This window comes from Zonotrichia albicollis, chromosome 10 (genome assembly GCF_047830755.1).
Source record: "Zonotrichia albicollis isolate bZonAlb1 chromosome 10, bZonAlb1.hap1, whole genome shotgun sequence".
Taxonomy (NCBI): Eukaryota; Metazoa; Chordata; class Aves; order Passeriformes; family Passerellidae; genus Zonotrichia; species Zonotrichia albicollis.
In genome coordinates, this window is record NC_133828.1 from 2,208,772 (window position 1) to 2,232,160 (window position 23,389).

At 38.8% G+C, this 23,389-nt stretch overlaps 1 protein-coding gene across 1 annotated transcript in view; it reads right to left on the reverse strand.

Annotated features, from left to right (window-relative positions):
* Positions 1–1,706: 1,706 nt before the first annotated feature.
* LYPD6B (LY6/PLAUR domain containing 6B) overlaps positions 1,707–23,389 on the reverse strand; it is a 49,344-nt gene continuing 27,661 nt past the window's right edge. The window contains exons 2-6 of the mRNA XM_074547854.1: positions 15,405–15,499; positions 14,176–14,314; positions 13,071–13,169; positions 9,783–9,913; positions 1,707–6,435 (exon numbers count right to left, since the gene is read on the reverse strand). Coding sequence (XP_074403955.1) covers positions 6,256–6,435; positions 9,783–9,913; positions 13,071–13,169; positions 14,176–14,290 — 525 coding nt within the window. The 5' untranslated portion in view covers positions 14,291–14,314; positions 15,405–15,499 and the 3' untranslated portion in view covers positions 1,707–6,255. The remainder of the gene's footprint in view (positions 6,436–9,782; positions 9,914–13,070; positions 13,170–14,175; positions 14,315–15,404; positions 15,500–23,389) is intronic.

The following is a 23,389-nucleotide window of genomic DNA, read 5'->3' on the forward strand; positions in this document are numbered from 1 at the left end:
CAAAGACAGGAGCCAGCCTTGATCCCCAAATGATCCCAAAAATCAGGCTGGGATTTGCATTATCCCAAGCAGGGATAATACCCAGGCCTTATACCCAGGCAGGGATTAATTAAGGATAAATTAATTAAGGCAATAATTAATCCTGACCCCTCAACTTTGAGAGGTGAGAAGTGACCCACAACCCTAAAACTGGCTTTCCTGCTGTAAAACAAAACATTAATTTTATTATATCATTAATTTCTGACTTTGGTATCTCATCTAAAAATCTATCCCAATTTTTTCCATATTTAATTTGCTTTTTTTCAGAAATTCTCCCTTCTTCTTCTCGTCCCAAATACATCCCAAAACCATTAATAAGAAGGAAGTGAAGCAGGAACAGGATTTAATTTAATTTCTGTCACCTCTTTCCATTCATGTCCCACTTTCTCCGTCAGTGTCAAAAATTCCTTCCATAGAAAAAAACACAGACAATAGATTAAAAAAAGAATCCATAGGTTAATACTATAATAATAATAATAAATTAGAATTAATTTAATAATAATCTGTACTTATCATTAATATTTTATATTATTAATATATTCAGATAGTAATATTAATTATAGGAAACATATTATTATTATTATTATTATTATTATTATTATTATTATTATTATTATTATTATTATTATTATTATTATTATTATTATTATTATTCTCTTTCCTCCACAGGTTTTGTGTTTTCCATGTTATTTTTTGATTTCCAGAATATTTATGGAGATTGGACGTCCCCACTGCTCCTCACCGTGCTGTTAAATCAGAAAATGAAGTTAAAACCAACCCAAAAAGGGGGGAAAAGGGGAAAGAAAAAAAGGAAAAAAGAAGCAATAACTAAAATTTAAAAAGAGATTAAAAAAAAGGAGAAGAAAGAAAAAGAAAAAAGATAAAAAAATGTTCAAAAGCCACCAAAAAATAACAGTAAAAAAACTGAGGTACAAAAAATAAAGAACTTGAAAATCACCCACAAAAAATTAAAAACTACAAAAAGTAAAAAAAAAAAACACAACAAACTTTAAAATTCTCCAAGATAAATAGAAATTATAAAAGCCCCAAATTACTATACAGTCCATAAAAAATATATATTTTTAAAAAACTAAAAAAAGACAAAGATCCCAACTCCCCTCACAAAATTCAGAAATAAAAATCCCCAGCAACCCACACTGAAATTGGGACAAATTACCCCAAATGAACTTTGTGAGGGGACCTTTAAACATTTAAATAATTTCCCTTTTAAAATTCAAAAATAATTATGAATATTCAATATATTTTTCTTTTGATTTCCCCCTCTCTCCCCCCAACCTGCAGCTGCTTTTTCTGCCTCTCCAACAGCAAAATAAATGAGATTTCTTTTTATTTTCATTAAAACAATAAAAAACTACAATTAAAATTATTTTAGCCATGATTCTAGCGATCATTGTTTTTAAAAAAATGCAAATAAAATTCAGTTTTCTTCAAGATTTCTGGGCTCTGAGGGTCTCTAAGAGGATAAATTACCCTAAAAAGGGATGGTAAATATTCCCAAAAATAATCCTGGAATACATCAAAGAAAATAAAATTTAAATTATGTTGAAGTCAGGGTAGAATTTAATTTAAACAAAGATTTTACCAAGCAATATTTGTCACCAAAAACAATTTCTCCACCAGAAAATATTTGAATATTTTTTATTAAAAGTGCCATTTCTGCAGAGGATTTCAAGCAGTTACACAGCAATAAGAAAACATCCAAACACTGAATAATGAAGAATTTTTCAGGATTTAAGTTTTAAAAATAAACCTTCTATAGGCTGTCCAGTGCAAAGTAAATAAAAAATCATATTGCATACACACACACATATATATATATATATCATAAAAAATACATTTAACTGCACAAATGGATGGAATTTGCCATTACTTCTGAATTAATTTCAGGTTCAAAAATTTATGGATTTACAGAAATACCATTCCCAAAGTTTAGGGGTGGATTTAGGCAATGAAAAATTGAATATATTTAAATTATTACATCTGTGAACCCAAAGTGAGACCAAGACATGACTGAAAATTGATTTTATCGAAAGAAAACTGGAACATATTTAAATTACAACATTTGTGAATAAAGACATCACTGAAAATTGGTTTTATCAAATGAAAAGTTGAATGTATTTTAATTACAACATCTGTAATTTAAATTACAACATCTGAACCCAAACTGAGACAAGGACATCACTGAAAATTGGTTTTATCAAATCCAATAATACTTTTTTTAAGTTCTTCAGACAGAGATCTGAAAATTCTGATGGCTGAAAATATTTAATATAAAAATTCTGCCTTAAATTAAGGTCGGATTTCTGTACAGTCGTTAATCCTGCCAAAAATATGGTGAATTTTAAGACACTTTTCTCAGCACATTTTCCTACAAAATCAGCATTTAACACCAAATCCAAGCAGAGTTTTCCATAAAAAAAAAAGATGAAGCAAAGGGAAAAAATTAAATTCCATATTTCTTCTGCCACGTGCCTCTTTGCATTGCATTAAGAGCATTTGCATATTCAATTCCCCATTAAAAATAATGCAATAACAAGATTTGCAATAACAAAGGGATTGGTGCATCCAAACAATTACAACTCATCATTAATATCCTCAATTTTTTGAATTCTAAAATTCTGATTTATTAAAAAATAAGATCCAAGATCAAATCCCTTCAGATGCCCAGGTTGCACCCTTGAACCTTCAGCTGATTTATTTGGGGTTTATCCCAAATAATTCTTTCCCAAAAGAGGTTTTCAACCTTCATTTCAGAATTTCTTCACTTTCCAGTGAGGGGGGGGAAAAAATCATTCATCCAAGCAAAAAAAAACCCCAAAGATTTTCCCTCCTGAAATGTCATTTTTTGTTGTTGCAGCAGATTTTTGGGGTCTCCCTGCCATTCCCAAAAGCTCTGGAATGGCGTTTCCTCCATAATAATAATAATAATAATAGATTATTGTAAATTATTGGCAGCGATTCCTACAAGGCCACAGAGCTCTGGGAGGACTCGTTGGGATTGCAAGAGTTAATCCCAAAAATTGAATTTAGGAGCAATGACCCAAAATGTGGGAGCCAACTTCCACTTGGAGGAATTCCCCCGTGGAGCAGAGAAGAAACCTGGGATGGTTTGTCCACCAGAAAAAAATAATAATAATAATTTCAAAAATAATCTGGAAAAATCCTTCATGGAGCAGAAGGAGGAATTATGGGATCACCAGGGAATCCTGGAATGGTTTGGGTTGGGAAGGGTCTTAAAGCCCACCTGGATCATCCAGGGACACCTTCCCTGTGTAAAAGGGAAAATGTGTAGGGGATGCTGAGCTCTGTGCACAGAGCAGGGAGACAAAACAATTCCTGCTCCAGCTGGGCACCAAGGACAAATGACCCAAATCTCAGCCCCAAGAGCACAAACAGCTGTGGGAGAGGTTTTACAGCAGCTTCTGTGAGCCACAGAGAAGTTTGAATTTTGAAGAGGATCCAGTTTTACCCCTGAAAGAATTTTCTACCAAGGTCTTTGACACAGAAACCAAGAAAGAAAGAGAAATAAGTGAAACCGGCAGCTGCCTATTCCAATGGGCACTTTGTTTGCTTCTTGTGACCAATGAGTAAAGTGTAAACTTAGAAATTTTGTGAGAATGTATAAAAAGCACATTTGGAGCCTTCTGAAAATGGAGTGTGTTGCTTTGTGCTGTCTCTGTCTCCACTACAACAAACCCCGTGGGCTGGAGAGAGAAAAACAAGCAGGGTGGGACTGCAGGGGCTGAAGCTGGGATGGGACAATGAACTGCAAGGTGCAAATGGAGCAGAACTGATCCCAGGGACAGAGCCCGGGAGCGCTCGTGCATTTTGGGGCCATTTTGGTTCATCTTGGGTGCAGCCCTGGCTGGGCTCTGGTGCTGCCCAAGGTGGATCCATGGAGGAGATGCTGGGAATGAATCCCTGCTTTATTCTGGGACTCTGCCCAGCCTTCTCAAGGCTTGTCCCAAGCTGCATCCAACCTGACATTGAGCACTTCCAGGGATCCAGGGGCAGCCCCAGCTGCTCTGGGAATCCCATCCCAGCCATAATTTACTTGGATAATAATCACAAAATCATGGAATGGTTTGGGTTGGGGGATCTAAAGCTCATCCAGTTCAAACTGTTGCCCAGGGACATCTCCCACCATCCCAGGCTGCTCCAAGCCCTGTCCAGCTTGGCCTGGGACACTTCCAGGGATCCAGGGACAGCCACAGCTGCTCTGGGAATCCCATCCCATTCCCTCCCCACCTTCCCAGCCAGGAATTCCTTCTCAATATCCCACTCCAATCTCCCCTTTCCCACTGGGAGCCATTCCCTGGCTCCTGTCCCTCCATCCATTGTCCCCAGCCCCTCTCAGCTCTCCTGGAGCCCCTTCAGGCCCTGCCAGGGGCTCTGAGCTCTGCCTGGAGCCTTCCCTTCTCCAGCCATCATCCACAATTCCATGTGCTGCTCTGGCCCAGCATCAGGATTTGGGAGGCACCATGGGGAGAAGGCAGGGAGGGGTAAGAAAAGGAGATTTTGGAACAATTATTTTGCTGCATTTTGTCCCCAGAGAGAATCTCCAGTTCTTGGAGCTTCTCCGTGGCCTCCTCAGGACTCGCTCCAGAGCTTCTCTGTGCCAGGGCCTGCCCACCCTCCCAGCCTGGAATTCCCAATTCCCAACAATTCCCAGTGTCCCATCCATCCCTGCCCTCTGGCACTGGGAGCCATTCCCTGGCTCCTGTCCCTCCATCCCTTGTCCCCAGCCCCTCTCAGCTCTCCTGGAGCCCCCTCAGGCCCTGGAAATTGCTGGAAGCTCTCCCTGGATCCGTCCTTTTTCCAGGTGAGCACCCCCAGCTCTCCCAGCCCAGATCACAATTCCAGCCCTTCTGAATGGCACAGAATCCAGACATGGAAAAAGAGAATCCAGATCTTGAGAAATCAGAGATCCATGAGAATCCAGACCCTGGAAAACCCTGAACCATCAAGAACCGTTTTCCTTCAGCAAGGAAAAAGCTTTTCCATCCAAATTTTGCAGCTGCACAATCGCCCGTCCAGGAGCCACAGACTGAATTCAGACACCTTTCTGCATTCTAAGAACACTATGGAGGAAATTTCGGAATGTCAACAAGTCTGGAAATATTCCAAAATCTTTTCTACAACTAAATATAATTAGTGACACAAAGCAGCAAATAATTAAGGCAATATTGATGTAAAAAAAGCCAAACTTGTAGCTACTCAAATTTTTCAGGGAGCCGCTCCAAATCTCTTTTTTGAGTCAGTTTGAGTGATCCATCCTTCCTGAAAACATCCATCAGGACAATAAAATTCCTGGGAGAAACCTGTGCAAATCAAGAGAGAACACAGCAGAGTTCCTTCCTTATTTATTCCAAGTGCTCACTTGGAATTTTTAGGATACTGAAGCTGCTTGACCATAGCTGTGATTTCGAAGTGGTGATATCCCAATATCACAAAAATAATATTTTAAAATAAAAAAACTTTATATAAAAATTTTTAAAAAATAATATTTTTGTGATATTCTGCGGGGACACCCAATTGCAAAGGAATAATCCCTTTGCTTTGCAAGATCAGGAATTCTGCTCTGGCTGCTCCAACAGAATTTGGGATAGGAATTCTACATTTTCCATGGCTTCAAAACAGGAGGAGGACGAGGCATTTTATAGAAAGAAAATATTTAATTTTGTATTATTGCCAGGAGAAATAAGAGCTCTGATCAAGCAGAAAAAAAAAACCAAGCTCGTATTTGTTGTCTATGAAAACCAGAGGTGTTCTCTATGAAATCAAGATAAGCTCACACACACCCTGATAAGAAACTCTGAGTTGTTTATGCACATCAAAGGTTTAAATCCAGCTCCCACCTTTCCATGTCATCCACCCAAAGCTCCTTGCGAGAGTCTGTCCAAATTTTCCCTCATCCGCCTCACGACTGTGAATTTTTTTGATTGTCACAGTCCTGTCCTAAAAACCAAAAAAAACGTGCATTTTCCTCAGAAAATGGGGGATTTAAAACTTGAATCCTCCCCGCTGGGGGGGTTTTTGTGGGGTTTATTTCCAACACTGTCGGGGAGGGATTCCCACTGAAACACCCACGGAATTCAGGACGCGCCTTCCCGTAAATCCGCTGGGATGGAATCAGCGCTTTCTCCTTGGGGACCCTGCGGGTTCCTGGCGCCGGGGGATGTCCCTGGAGCTGTGTCAGGACAGGGCCATTGCCACCAGCGGTGCCACCAGCAGTGCCAGCAGTGTCCCCAGGCCGGGCAGGGCGCGGCTGCCCGCGGCCGCCCTGCGCGCCTGCAGCACGGCCAGCACGGCGTTGGTGGCGTTGGTGGGGATCTCCACGTTGCAGATCATGCCTTCACAGCACGAAACGCACTCCTGCCGGGACAAAAGGGTCATTAACTCACGGTAATTAGCTCGGGGTGATTAATTTGGGGGTTAATTCGAGGTGATTCATTCAGGGCGGTTTTAAGGGAGAAACGCGCATTTGGTGTCGCGAAGCTGAGCTCAATAGACCCAGCCTGGCCAGGGCAGCAGGTGGAGCAGATTATGCTAAAAACCATCCTAAAATCCAATTTATCCATGAATCAATTCTCCAGATCAGGAGTGCGGTTTTTACCTGGAGTCACTCATCCCCAGGCTGAGGTGGGACGTCACAGAGCCACTCTGGCACTGCAGAAAACAGAGCTTGCCTTCCTAACACATCCACTCAAAATCTGCCCTGCAACCTTTCTGTTTTCAAGCTGAAAAATTCTGACTCTAAAAACTTTGTTCCCACTCAATTTTCCCTTCGAGGTTTTGTGCATGAATCCCATTGTTCCCAGTGCAGAGCATGCAGAAATCCCATTGTTCCCCTGAGTAAAGCATGCAGAAATCCCATTGTTCCCATTCCAGAGCGTGCAGAAATCCCATTTTTCCCAGTCCAGAGCATGTAGAAATCCCATTGTTCCCAGCATAGAGCATGCAGAAATCCCATTGTTCCCCTGAGTAAAGCATGCAGAAATCCCATTGTTCCCAGTGCAGAGCATGCAGAAATCCCATTGTTCCCAGTGCAGAGCATGCAGAAATCCCATTGTTCCCATTGCAGAGCGTGCAGAAATCCCATTGTTCCCCTGAGTAAAGCATGCAGAAATCCCATTGTTCCCAGTGCAGAGCATGCAGAAATCCCATTGTTCCCAGTGCAGAGCATGCAGAAATCCCATTGTTCCCAGCATAGAGCATGCAGAAATCCCATTGTTCCCATCATAGAGCATGCAGAAATCCCATTGTTCCCAGTGCAGAGCGTGCAGAAATCCCATTGTTCCCAGTGCAGAGCAGCTCCTGGCACATCCTCCTGGAACAACCAGCCCTGGAATCACCACCTCCACCCCCAGGAGCAGTGAAGGAGTAGGCCAGGAGTAGGGCAGGGTAGACCAGAAGCAGGGCAGGAGCAGGAGTAGAGCGGGAGTAGAGCAGGAGTAGAGCGGGAGCAGGGAAGGGTAGAGCAGGAGTAGAGCAGGACAAGAGCAGGGCAGGAATAAGGCAGGGTCAAGCAGGAGCAGGGTATGAGTAGAGCAGATGTAGGGCAGGAATAGGACAGGAGTAGGGCAGGAGCAGGGCAGAGCAGAGCAGGAGTAGAACACAAGCAGGCAGAGCAGAGCAGGAGTAGGGCATGAGTAGAGCAGGAATAGGGCAGGAGCAGGGTACAAGCAGGACATGAGCAGAACACGACCAGGCAGTGCAGAGCAGGAGTAGAGCATGAGTAGAGCAGGAGCAGGGCACGAGTAGAGCAGGAACAGGGTATGAATAGAACATGAGCAGGGCAAAGCAGAGCAGGTGTAGAGCAGGAGCAGGGTACAAGTAGATCAGGAGCAGACCAGGAGTAGGGCAGGAGCAGGACACGAGCAGAACACAAGCAGGGCAAAGCAGAGCAGGAGTAGAGCATGAGCAGAGCAGGAGCAGGGTACGAGTAGAGCATGAGTAAAGCAGGAGTAGAGCAGGAGTAGAACACGAGCAGAGTACAAGTGAGCATGAGCAGAGCAGGAGCAGGGTACAAACAGAACACGAGCAGGGCAAAGCAGAGCAGGAGCAGAGCAGGAGCAGGGTACAAATAGAACACGAGCAGGGCAGAGCAGAGCGGGAGTAGAGCAGGAATAGAGCAGGAACAGGGTACAAGCAGAGCAGGAGCAGAGCAGGAGTAGAGAAGGACTAGAGCAGGAGCAGGGTATGAGTAGAGCAGGAGCAGAGCAGTAGTAGAGAAAGACTAGAGCAGGAGCAGGGTATGAGCAGAGCATGAGCAGAGCAGGAGCAGAGCAGGAGCAGGGTATGAGTAGAGCAGGAGCAGAGCAGGAGCAGGGTATGAGCAGAGCAGGAGCAGAGCAGGAGCAGGGTATGAGTAGAGCAGGAGCAGAGCAGTAGTAGAGAAAGACTAGAGCAGGAGCAGGGTATGAGCAGAGCATGAGCAGAGCAGGAGCAGAGCAGGAGCAGGGTATGAGTAGAGCAGGAGCAGAGCAGGAGCAGGGTATGAGCAGAGCAGGAGCAGAGCAGGAGCAGGGTATGAGCAGAGCAGGAGCAGAGCAGGAGCAGGGTATGAGCAGAGCAGGAGCAGGGTACGAGCAGAGCAGGAGCAGAGCAGGAGCAGAGCAGGAGCAGAGCAGAGCAGGAGCAGGGTATGAGCAGAGCAGGAGCAGGCAGGAGCAGGGTATGAGCAGAGCAGGAGCAGAGCAGGAGCAGGGTATGAGCAGAGCAGGAGCAGGGTACAAACAGAACACGAGCAGGGCAAAGCAGAGCAGGAGCAGAGCAGGAGCAGGGTACAAATAGAACACGAGCAGGGCAGAGCAGAGCGGGAGTAGAGCAGGAATAGAGCAGGAACAGGGTACAAGCAGAGCAGGAGCAGAGCAGGAGTAGAGAAGGACTAGAGCAGGAGCAGGGTATGAGTAGAGCAGGAGCAGAGCAGTAGTAGAGAAAGACTAGAGCAGGAGCAGGGTATGAGCAGAGCATGAGCAGAGCAGGAGCAGAGCAGGAGCAGGGTATGAGTAGAGCAGGAGCAGAGCAGGAGCAGGGTATGAGCAGAGCAGGAGCAGAGCAGGAGCAGGGTATGAGTAGAGCAGGAGCAGAGCAGTAGTAGAGAAAGACTAGAGCAGGAGCAGGGTATGAGCAGAGCATGAGCAGAGCAGGAGCAGAGCAGGAGCAGGGTATGAGTAGAGCAGGAGCAGAGCAGGAGCAGGGTATGAGCAGAGCAGGAGCAGAGCAGGAGCAGGGTATGAGCAGAGCAGGAGCAGAGCAGGAGCAGGGTATGAGCAGAGCAGGAGCAGGGTACGAGCAGAGCAGGAGCAGAGCAGGAGCAGAGCAGGAGCAGAGCAGAGCAGGAGCAGGGTATGAGCAGAGCAGGAGCAGGCAGGAGCAGGGTATGAGCAGAGCAGGAGCAGAGCAGGAGCAGGGTATGAGCAGAGCAGGAGCAGAGCAGGAGCAGAGCAGGAGCAGAGCAGAGCAGGAGCAGGGTATGAGCAGAGCAGGAGCAGGCAGGAGCAGGGTATGAGCAGAGCAGGAGCAGAGCAGAGCAGGAGCAGGGTATGAGCAGAGCAGGAGCAGGGTATGAGTAGAGCAGGAGTAGAAAAGGACTAGAGCAGGAGCAGGGTATGAGCAGAGCATGAGCAGAGCAGGAGCAGGGTATGAGTAGAGCAGGAGCAGAGCAGGAGCAGAGCAGGAGCAGGCAGGAGCAGGCAGGAGCAGGCAGCAGCGCTGACCGTGTGGCCGCTGTCCCCGCGGCGGTGGCAGCCCACCAGGTGACACTCCTCGCCCGTGGCGCAGCGCTTGGTCACCGAGGTGCTCTCCCCGTGCGCCGTGAACAGGTGGGCGGTCAGGCAGTACCGCGTGCCTGCAACAGCGACACACAACAGCTTGACTCACGGCATTAAACACAAATCCAGAGCTTGATTCATCATTAAAAGGAATCCAGAGCTTGATTAATCATTAAAAGGAATCCAGAGTTTGATTAATCATTAAACGGAATCTGGAGTTTGATTAATCATTAAAAGGAATCTGGAGTTTGACTGCCATCATTAAAAGGAATCTGGAGTTTGATTCACATAATTAAACACAATTCTGGAGTTTGACTGCCATCATTAAAAGCATTTCTGGAGTTTGCCATCATTAAAAGGAATTCTGGAGTCTGACTGTCACCATTAAAAGGAATTCTGGAGTCTGATTCTCATCATTAAAAGGAATTCTGGAGTTTGATTCTGATCATCAAAAGGAATTCTGGAGTCGGACTGCTATCATTAAAAACAATTCTGGAGTTTGATTCCCATCATTAAAAGGAAATCTGGAGTTTGAATGCCATCATTAAAAACAATTCTGGAGTTTGACTGCCATCATTAAAAGGAATCCAGAATTTGACTGCCATCATTAAAAGGAATTCTGGAGTTTCACTGCCATCATTGAAAGGAACCTGAAGTTTGATTCCAATCATTAAAAGGAATTCTGGAGTTTGCCATCATTAAAAGGAAATCTGGAGTTAACTCTTGGGAAGCATATCATTATATATATATACAGAGAAACACATATAGTTAATTAATATTTATGTGTTATTAAAAATGTGTAAATAAACATTTTTAATTAATAACTATATAATTTTATATAATAAAAAATTATTTAATTTATAATATAAAATAATTTATAATTATATAATATTATATATAATTACTAATTATATAATTTTATATAATTAATAATTATATAAAACTGAGAGACATGGAGATAAATAGCTTTTCACTGTTGCTGTACACTCTGAAGAGAATAAAGCAACAGAGAAAATTCTTCAGTTTTTTTTAAACAAGATTAAAATTAACTCTTGGGAAGCATATCATTATATATATACACAGAGAAACACATATAGTTAATTAATATTTATGTGTTATTAAAAATGTGCAAATAAACATTTTTGTTATATATTAATTATATAAAACTGAGAGAGATGGAGATAAATAATTTCTCACTGTTGCCTTAAAAGCCTGAAGAAAATAAAGCTACAGAGGAAATTCTTCAGGTGTTTTAAATAAGATTAAAATTAACTTGGGTAGCATATCATTATATATATATACAGAGAAACACATATAATTAATTAATATTTATGTGTTATTAAAAATGTGTAAATAAACATTTTTAATTAATAATTATATAATTTTATATAATTAATAATTATATAATTTATAATATATAATAATTTATAATTATATAATACTTTATATAATTAATAATTATATAATTTTATATAATTAATAATTATATAAAACTGAGAGACATGGAGATAAATAGCTTTTCACTGTTGCTGTACACTCTGAAGAAAATAAAGCTACAGAGAAAATTCTTCAGGTTTTTTTAAACAAGATTAAAATTAACTCTTGGGAAGCACATCATTATATATATACGCAGAGAAACACATATAGTTAATTAATATTTATGTGTTATTAAAAATGTGTAAATAAACATTTTTGTTATATATTAATTATATAAAACTGAGAGAGATGGAGATAAATAATTTCTCACTGTTGCCTTAAAACCCTGAAGAAAATAAAGCTACGGAGGAAATTCTTCAGGTGTTTTAAACAAGATTAAAATTAACTCTTGGGAAGCACATAATTATGTGTATATACACAGAGAAACATATATAGGTGATTAATATGGATGTATTATTAAAAAGCTGCTTTAATATTGTTTTTTTGTCATATAAAACTGAGAGATGGAGATAAGTAATTTCTCACTGTTGCCTTAAAACCCTGAAGAAAATAAAGCTATGGAGAAAATTCTTCAGGTTTTTTAAACAAGATTAAAATTAACTCTTGGGAGGCACATCATTATATATATACACAGAGAAATATACACAGGTAGTTAATATTGATATATTAGAAATCTGTTGGTATATTAATATTTTATTATTATATATGATATAAAATGGAGGGATATGGAGATAAATAATTTTCACTGTTGCTTTACACTCTGAGGCGAATAAAGCCACAGAAAATTCTGATTTTTTTAAAACAAGATTAAAATTAACTCTTGGGAGGCACATCATTATATATACACACAGAGAAATATACACAGGTAATTAATATTGATATATTAGAAATCTGTTGGTATATTAATATTTTATTATTATATAAAATGGAGGGAGATGGAGATAAATAATTTTCACTGTTGCTGTACACTCTGAGGAGAATAAAGCTACAGAAAATTCTTCAGGTTTTTTAAACAAGATTAAAATTAACTCTTGGGAGGCACATCATTATATATATACACAGAGAAATATACACAGGTAATTAATATTGATATATTAGAAATCTGTTGGTATATTAATATTTTATTATTATATATTGCATAAAATGGAGGGATATGGAAATAAATAATTTTTCACTGTTGCTTTACACTCTGAGGCGAATAAAGCCACAGAAAATTCTGATTTTTTTAAAACAAGATTAAAATTAACTCTTGGGAGGCACATCATAATATATACACAGGTATATATACTATATATAATATATAGTAATACTATATATTATATATATATAATATACAGTATAATATAATATATTAATATATATTAATAATATATTAATAATAGGTAAAATATACAGATGCATTGTAAAACATTACAATTATTTTAAATAATATTATACTAAAATATTAATGTTATACTAAACATTAATATTTAATTTAATATTAAAATCTTAGCATTATTTCAAATGCTTGTATATTAATATTTTTGTTATATATTATATAAAACTGAGAGAGATGGAGATTAATAACTTTTCCCTGCTGCTTCACACTCTGGAATGGTCAAAAATTGTCAGATCAGCAGAAAATTCCTGACTCAGCATTACCAACACCAAAACTGGCACATCAATGCCATGCATGAGCCAGAATTCTCCAGGGGGGTGGGCCAGGGAACAGCAGGTTTGAATATCACAAACACATAAAATATTTAAATTATATTTGAATTATTATAACACATTAAATATTTAATATTTGTGACTCACTTTCAGGACACCACCTGTCCTCAGCCCATCGGTTGCAGTTGTAGTTGTCCACTGCGTTGTCACAGGTGAAGCACTTGAAACTGTTTGGGAATGGAGTGGCTTGGAAAGGGTTAAAAAAAAGAGCATTAAAATGCAGTCAGTTGGGAAGCACTGGGAGAAAAAAATTAAAATATTCAGAATGATGCTTGTACACGCATGCATTTACAGAAATAAATTAGGTATATTTACATCTTTTCACTGTTAGACAAATAAAACAAGTTTGGCAGAAAGGTTTTTGTTTCCTCTCTAGGCTTGAACTCAAAGTATATCCTCATGTTTTCACTCTCATAATCCAAAATTGAGGCAGTGGTGGGGAAAGCAGGGAAGAGGGAAGAGTTTATCTCCCAAACTTAAATCTACATTTTGCTTTGATGGAAAAATTGCATTTCCAGAGCTTGAACTCCCACTCGGAAAGAGAAGTCGGATCCTTTAAACAAAAGGTCTTTAAAAATCTCATTTCCATGATTTCAATGAATCATTGGAAGGTGCAGGGTTCATTAGGGGCAGGTATTATTTGCAGCTATTATATCCTGGCTGCTTTAACGATGCAGATAATGCAAATGAAGGGATGGAACACTGGTGATGCCAGATAAGAGGGGAAAAAAAAATGAAATAAATAAATTATTCCATTAGTGCCAACTGGCCTCACAGGTCCCACGAGGTTTTTAATTACCTTCAGAGTGAATTAATTGCAGGCAGCAACACCTATTCCTCCCCTGACAAAACCCCCAACAAGATAAAAGACCAAAACCACCTGTTCTGGATTATTTACAAGGAAACCGCAGCACCATTTCCTCTGCAGGGAGACAGAAACAATACAAGAAAAGCCCTTAAAATGCCAAACTCCCTGTGCACTCTTTATTTAGCAAGCATTTGATTTATTTTCCTTCAGCCAACTTGTCAAACATTAGGGAGAAAATGCTGTGGGGTGAGAGGCAGAATGTTTATTTTAAAGTTTCTGTGGAGACGAACGGCGAAACGCAAAGGGCTGGGAGGCAAATAATGACAATTTTAACCTAGAATTCCGTATAGAAAAGGCAAGAATTCCACAAAAAAAGCTACTTACGGTCTAGTGGAGGCCTGATGTTGTGGAAGTTGATGTTCTCAGCTGCAGCCCAGCGTCCTGAGAGGATGAGGAAGGGGAGAAAGGCCGCGAACAGCGCGCGCCGCAACGCTCCCATCGCTGCACAGGGAAACCCTCAGGCCTGGAGCAGCAAGGAAACACATTATTATTATTATTATTATTATTTTTTTTTATTATTATTTTTTTTATTTTTTTTTTTTTAGTGGGAATTGTGAGGATCTGAGCTGTGGGATGGTGAATCTCCTGTAAATCCTGCCGGGAACGCCGGCGAGCGGCGCAAAGCTGAGCTGGTGGTGCCGTCTGCTGGCCAGAACCCCTCACGCAGGGCTGGGACGGGCAAAATAAACTCAAATTCACGGCATTCCTCTCATCTATTTGTCCTAAAAATCCCCTAAAAGGATTCCTAAAAATCAGCAGGATTGAGGTTCCTTTAGCTCCAGCACGAAACAATGTGGAATAAACAGCACCAAACACAAAGAAATCTCAATTTTAACACCAACAACCAATCCCTTGCCTGGGATAAATAAATTTCACTTCACACAAGCTGCACCATCTGAATTTTAAGTGCACTTCGCACTGCCACAGCAATAAAATTTTTAAGTGTGAAAATTCAATTTATTTCTTTTTAAGCGCATCCCAAGGGAATGCTAAGGAAGATGGCACAGATGTTTTGGACAAGGGGAGGGCGGAAGTTCACTCATCCCAAAAATCCATTTATTTGGGTGCTCTGCCAAGGCTTTAGAGGGAAGAACTGAGCATTTTGTATTCAGATTTCCACACCTCCAGACAAACCCAGGGAATTGGGGCAAATTCCAGCGACCCTGGAGCCAGGTTCAGATATTACAAATCACAACCTCGCTCCTCCCATGCAAATTCCCAGCAGGACAAACGAGCTGGAGTGGAGGCTCCTGCCAAACCACAGCCAAAGGCATTCCCTCCAAACTTCCAGGCACACCCTGGAAATGGTGCTCAGCTGAGAATTCCAGGAATTTCCCTTTTTTTTTGGACTGGTTTGGGTTTTTCCTTTTCCAGTGGGGATGGTTTCGACAACCAAGCAAACAGCAGAATTTGAGGAATTGTGAATTTTGCTGTGAATTTAACCACACTGCTTGGGATCTGCTCATTAAACCTCGGCTTTATGGATATATTTCAGGAGAAATTCCAAAATCCCAGCCATATATTTCAGGAGAAATTCCAAAATCCCAGCCTACCTCTGCTCCCTGTGCACTCCCAACCCTCTTTTCCATAGGAAATTCCAGATTTCCTCTGGCTGCAGCCCAGGATCTGGAGGATTAGGCAGAAGAATCTGTGGAGAACAAACAGCAACAGATAATCAAAATTCTGTTTTCAAGACAGAAATACCATTAAATTAAGATGAAAATCAGGTGTTTATAATGAAATATTTGCAGAAGCACTTGAGCCACACAATATGGCTCTCACTGAGTGCTGTAGAAATTTAAATTTTCTCCTTCCGGGGATATTCCAGTGCCATAAAAGACAAATAAAAGACAAAAAGCAAGGGAATGGGGCTCAGCCCAGCCCTGAGGATGAGATTCCTCCAGGAAAATCACTGCTGAGGGGATGGCCTGGGTGGGACCACACCAGGGAACATTCCCATTCCACAGATTTCCCAACTTTTCCCAGGAATTCTGCCCAGAACAGCAGCATCAAGGGAAGCTGAGGGAGTGAAGACAGATGAACAAACCAATTCCCCCCAATGTGTGGAGCTGATCCAACTCCTGGAATTCCAAGGCTGCAATTTCCAGAGCCACATTCCTGACCCCAATCCCCATCACCTCATCCCTGTGCCCCTGCACCGGCAGGGATGCAGATTTCCCGACTCCAAGAAGGCCCCAAACCTTAAAAATGCTTGAGGGATGTTGGTAAAAACATAAAAAGTGCCTCGAGTCCTTGCTGTCCTTCCTGGATCCCTTGCAAATAACTGTTTATCCTGGAATTCCAGGGTGGAAGGGAATTTAAAGCTCATCCAGTTCCACCTCCCTTCCACTTCCACGCCTTCAGTTTGCTCCAAGCCCTTCCAACCTGGCCTGGGACACTTAAATCCTTGGAATATCCTGATTATACCCTTGGAAAAGCTCAAGCAACCCAGTTTGGATCAAGAATTTCACAAAATTACCAGTGTAATTACAAGCTTGAAGTGTACTTTTAAATGATTTCTGCAGGAAGGGAGGGAACTGAATCACTCCAGCATTTCCAGGCCTTCTCTCCTTGCCCTGCTGGTGAAGGAAACTCTGCCTTGCTGGGCTGTAACTGGATCTGAGGCAGAAATAAAAGGCAAAATTCCACTTTTGTGGCAGTTTGCTGCACAGCCCCCTGCTCCCCTGGCTCTCCCTCGTGCCAAATGGAAAATCTGAGGGAACACAAACACAAAATTTGTGGTTTTTTTAAACACAAAAAAAAGCGACTCTGGCCGGGGGCAAGGCCCAACCTGGTGTCCTTGTTTGCCAGTAAATAATGGACGCTGTTTGCCATGGCTTGGTTACACAGCTGCACCACCAGGGCGTTCTCCAGGCAAAAAAAAGAAAATATTGGCCCCAAAAATGGCTTTCATATCTCACCCAGGATCTCTCAAAAGCTTATTTTCTTCCCCCGGGCCTTATCTCCGTGGAGCTGGCAGGTAATGTTATCTAGCAGGGTGAGTAAATGTTTCATTAGGCCCAATTAGGAGCTCGCATTAATGAGGGGTGGGGGAAAAATGTCACAACATGGAAGATTAACTTTTATATAAACAGGAGCAAAGAGGGAGCTCCAGCTTTCCTGGGGGAGGGAAAACAACCCAAAGGGAAGGTGCTATAAAAAACACGTTTTTTGTTAAAAAAAACCCATTTCAAGAAAACAGCCAGGAACACAATGGCTGAAATAATTAAAATATTCCAGGAGGCTGGGACCTTTTGCAGGGTGAGTGTGATGGAAAAGTGGGAATAATTAAAATAATTAAAATATTCCAGGAGGCTGGGACCTTTTGCAGGGTGCGATGGAAAATTTGGAATGAAATAATGAAAATATTCCAGAAGGTTGGGAACCTTTTGCAGAGTGGGAGTGATGGAAAAGTGGGAATAATTAAAATAATTAAAATATTCCAGAGGGCTGGGACCTTTTGCAGGGTGAGTGCGATGGAAAAGTGGGAATAATTAAAATAATTAAAATATTCCAGAAGGCTGGGACGTTTGCAGGGTGGGTGTGATGGAAAAGTGGGAATGAAATAATGAAAATATTCCAGAAGGCTGGGACCTTTTGCAGGGTGCGATGGAAAATTGGGAATGAAATAATTAAAATATTCCAGGAGGCTGGGACCTTTTGCAGGGTGGGTGTGAGGGAAAAGTGGGAATGAAATAATTAAAATATTCTAGGAGGCTGGGACCTTTTGCAGGGTGGGTGTGATGGAAAAGTGGGAATGAAATAATTAAAATATTCCAGGAGGAATATGAAAACGTGGGGGAAAGTGAGTATTTTGACTGAATTAAACCAAAATTAATAATTAAATAAAGATTAAAACACCCCAAAAATTATTGCAGACCCGCAAATTTAAAACTCTTTGCTATGGAAGTTTTATCTTTTTTTCTTTTTTTTTTTCCCCCTGCTGAGTTAAGTCAGTATTTTTTCACTTTTTGCCTCACAGCACGTTATCATTAGCACAACACACCCCAGAAAAATGGCTTTGACATCACACTGACAGACATCTGCAAGGAGACAGAATCCGAGTGAACTCATCCACCGGATCTCCAAAAACCACAATTTCCTTTCCAGAGCCCCTCCTGGAACTAAAACTTGGCTTTAATTCCCAGAAATTACCGAGTTCTTTATCTGGGATCTTGTAAAAGAGCAGCACAACACGGTTTTAGCCAGGGGCAGGATGCTGGCAATGGGAGGTGACTGCACCAAACACTGAGGTGATTTCAGGAAGAAAATAATCCCTGATGAACGCGATAAAACATCAATGCAGGGAGGGATTTGGGAGCTGAAAACAGGCAGTGAAAATTAAATTATTCCTCTCACAGCTCAAAATGACACTCAGTTAACTTCAGCTTCAAATCCAGAACCCCCCCAAGGTGCACGGATGGATTTTCCCCAGGTGGAAAATAATTCATTTTGTTTAAAAACCCATTATTGAGGTTAAATTTCGGCCAGTTTTCCATTTCCTCAAAGAACTGAGCTTTGCCAAAGCCAAAAGTTGAGTTTGGAACACAAACTCGCTTTCATACATCACCTGCAGCTGGTTTGAATCTCCCCTCACCTGTGCAAGGCTGGAAACTGGAATTTAATATTTAATGTATAATATAATATATAATATATAATATATAATATATAATATATAATATATAATATATAACATAACATAACATAACACAATATAATATAATATAATATAATATAATATAATATAATATAATATAATATAATATAATATAATTAATATAATATAATAGTATAGTATATTATAGTATATTATAGTATATAATATTAATACATAATAATAAATATAATATTATACATAATATAATATTAATATAAATATAATATAATATTTAATAATTTAACATGGCTCTGGAGAAAAAGGATTACAGGAATAAACAGCTTTTTCTTTTGTTTTTGTTGAGATTTGGTTCCACAAAATTAAATATACAGGCCCCAAATAGGTTTCATCTTATAGATGAAAAGAATATATATTTTTTAAAAAGAATATATTCTTTTAAAAAAATATTCTTTGAAAAGAATATGATATATTCACATATATATATAATACATATATTCATTAAATCTTTTAAAATAACACAATTTTGTTAAAATAATATATTTTATAAAAATAAAATATAATATAAAATATTTTTAGAAAATATAATTAAAAGAATATAACATTGTTCACCCTGCTGTAGGTTTTTACAGGGAGAACTGAAGGGTGGACGCGGAGTTGGTGGGATAATGATTGCTGTGATTTCATGGTCGAGTTTTGTAAATTGAATTTTTCCTTCTGCATAAAAAAACCTGTGATTTCATGGTCGAGTTTTGTAAATTGAATTTTTTTCTTCTGCATAAAAAAGCTGTGGTTTCAGGGTTGAGTTTTGTAAATTCAATTTTTCCTTCTGCAAAAAGAAAACTGCGATTTCATGGTTGAGTTTTGTAAATTCAATTTTTCCTTCTGCATAAAAAACCTGTGATTTCATGGTTGAGTTTTGTAAATTCAATTTTTCCTTCTGCATAAAAAAAACTGTGATTTCATGGTCGAGTTTTGTAAATTCAATTTTTTTTTTTCTTCTGCATAAATAAGCTGTGTTCACATGGCTGAATTTTGTAAATTCGATTTCCCTTTTTTAGGGTTTTTTTAAGCCTGGAGGATTTTACAGAACAGAATTACCCAGCCAGGGGAAATCAGCCCCTTCCACAATGCCAGGGAAATACAGAGGAAGCAATAAACTTTATTACAGGGGGAAAAAAGGTTCAACAACCTTTGAAATAAGAGAAGTTTATGCTGCAATTCTGGGCTCTCACTTTTATTTTTATTCAGGGGATGTGCAATGGTCAGGATAAAGGGAGGCTGCTCCAAAAAACTCCTCAGTGCCCGCAGGAAATGCCTTAAAATATTCTAAATATTGTCAAACCTACCAAAAATGGGTGCAGCAGCTGAAGGGTGGAAAATTGGGAATCTGCTCCCTTCCTCTGCCTCTGATAGAAAAGAATTCCATCTGTATTTTATATATATAAAAATATATAATATATATAATATATAATATATATAATATTATATATATTATATACATATATGAAATATTATATATATATATAATATATATATGAACTTGTTATAGCCTTTCAAAAGATGGAATGAATATATGTATTTTATATTCATATTCATATATATATACATAAAATGCATATATTCATCCAACCTTTTAAAATAATATAAAAATGAATAATAGTAAAAGAATGAATATATGTATTTTTATATATATGTTAATAAATTATATCTTTAATACATAAATTCCTGCAACCTTTTAAAAGAATATAATAAATTCATACATCTATAATTATATATATTATATATATTCATTCCATCTTTTAAAAGAATGTAATATATTCATATATATAAAATAGATATAGTACATATATTCATTCCATCTTTTAAAAGAATATAATCTATTCATACAAATATAACATAAATAATATATATTAATTCAATTTTAAAATGTATATATTCATACACATATAAATATATATAATACAGAGATTAATTAAATCTTTTAAAAGAATATTTTAATACATATATAAAATAAATATATATAATACATTTATTCATTAAATGTTTTAAAATAATATAAGCTATTAATAGATATATAATTATATATAATATTATATATATATATTAATTGCATCTTTTAAAAGAATATTATATATTCATATATATAATATACATTGATATAATTGAAGATATTCATTCACCCTGCCTTGCCTCCCTCCCTCATCATCTCTCAAAATCCTTGGCTGCTCAAAATCATTTAATTGGAAGTAATTTCTGACCTGGGGATAATGGGTGAAATTAATGAAAATTAATAGAGTTAACAAAAGGAAATTGAATATATTATTAGTAATAACAAAATTTTAATATTCCGTTCCAAACCACAGCTTTTTTTATGCAGGAGGAAAAATTGAATTTTCAAATGAGCCTTGAGATTTCCAAATTCCTCAAATTTCCAAAATGAGCCTTGAGAGAGCACAAATCCCAGCAGAAATATCTTTACACTGAATTCCTCAAGGTCTCACTCCTAATGCCAAACACTATTATTATTATTATTATTATTATTATTATTATTATTATTATTATCCTATTATTCCCTGATTTTATAACACACTATTCACCATCTAAATGCACCCCTCAGGTTGAGTGTGCCCCCTGACATCTCAGCAGAAAAATAAAAAATGAAGAAATGCAACATGGAATAAAGAGCAAAGATCGCTCAACAAAACACAGGAGCAGCTAAAGGTGCTGAACTAAGCTGCATTTACTTAAAATATATTAAATAAATAAATAAATAAATAAATATAATACACATTTAAATAAAACATAAAAATAGATATATATAAGCCACATTTACTTAAAATATATTAAATAAATAAATATATATATAATACACATTTAAATAAAACATAAAAATAGATATATATAAGCCACATTTACTTAAAATATATTTAATGTATAAATATATATTATATAAAAACATCTATTATATATATTTATATACAAATATATGTTAATAAAATGCATATTTAAATAAAATGAATAAATAGATATAAAAGCTGCATTTACTTTAAAAATATTAAATGATATTTTATTATATTTATATATAAATATATATTATCATATATTTATATAAAATATCTATATTAATAAAATGAATATTGAAATGAAATATTATAACATATAAATATATTAGGATTATATATGAAATATATATATATGATTACAAATATATATATTTATAAGATTACTCCTTGAAATGTCAGCTATTCCAACATTGAGAATTGTCACAAATAACACAAATAAAGCGCTGAGCTGCCCCCTGACTGTGATATAACTGCAAATAAACCCCCCAAAAAACTCTTTATTGGATATTTTGTATAAAAATCCTCTACATTCTCACAAATGTTACACTTTTCCCGTTTGGGATTTTACTTTTAAGAAATCCTCTACACTCCCACAAATGTAGTCAGACGTTTTTGTTTGGGATTTTACTTTTCAGGAATCCTCTACAATCCCACAAACATCATCACACTTCTCCCTTGGGGATTTTACTTTTAGAAATCCTCTATGTGCTGTCACACTTTTCTATTTGGGATTTTAGTTCTTAGAAATCCTCTACAATCCCACAAACATCATCACAATTTTCTGTTTGGGATTTTACTTTTAGAAATCCTCTACAATCCCACAAACATCATCACAATTTTCTGTTTGGGATTTTACTTTTTATAAATCCCCTACATTCCCACAAACATTATCATACTTTTCTGTTTGGGATTTTACTTTTAGAAATCCTCTACAATCCCACAAACGTCATCGCACTTTTCCCCTTTGGGATTTTATTTTTTAACCCATGTGTCTCAATAAACATCAAATGGTTTTTGTGCTCCGTTTTCTAACAAATTCCAATATAAACCCAGGGAATTATTTAATATGAGGGAGCTGCCCAGAGAAGGCTGTGGCTGGCTCTGGATCCCTGGAGTGTCCCAGGCCAGGTTGGAGCACCCTGGGATAGGGGCAGGGGGCTCAAATCAGAGAATTCATGAGGTCCCTTTTAACCCAAATTGTTCCATGATTTAGGAAGAGGACAAAGAAAAACCAAATCCAAAATCTCTGCCCTTCCACCACATTTTTAACAACATTTGTACGGTGCAGGGGCAAAACTCCAAGCTTCACCCACAGGATGCATTGCACACAAATTCCTGAAGATCTGCACAATGAATTTTTACCTAAAAAGTGGTGGGATGGGGGATTATTTAGGGCAGAACTGAAGCACTGATCCAGCAACTCAGCATCCCCAAAAGCCCTGGTGTTGGGAATTTAGCTGCTAAGGACTGGAAAAGTACAAAACCATGGCTAATTCCAAGTCCTGCACCTGCACAGATAGCAGTGTCCTTGAGGCCTAGCTGTGGTAGGATAACAAACAGTGAAAGAGACACGAGAAAAGAGAGATGGAACCCCTAAGGAGTGAGGAAGAGTTGATGGCATAGTTTAACCAATAGATTGCTTGGCTTACAGAATATTCATAAGCTTATTATTTGCTGTATAAGTGTCTGATGCTCTCTTCAATAAACGGAATTTGCTCATCACTCAAATTGAGTGTCTGAGTCTCCCCTCACCGACAAATGGCTCGACCCCAGCAAAGGTCTCATTTCTCTCCGACCCCCTGGGACAGGGCCGGGAGGAGCCGGGGGTGTGAGGAGTGGGAAGAGGCTTTGGGGAGGAGGCAGCAGGAGCGTGGCAGCCCCAAATCCCAGACGACACAAATCCCAGAAATCCCATTTTTCCAGCCCCATTCTCTCCCAGCTGTATAAATGTCTCACACACAGAGCAGGAACTCGGCAGCAGCTCAGGCTGTGCTGTCACAGAGCTGAACTCCAGTTTGCCCCAAACCCAAGGCCGGCCTTTCCCTGCCGCTCCCAGCCCTTCCTGGGGAGCTGCCTC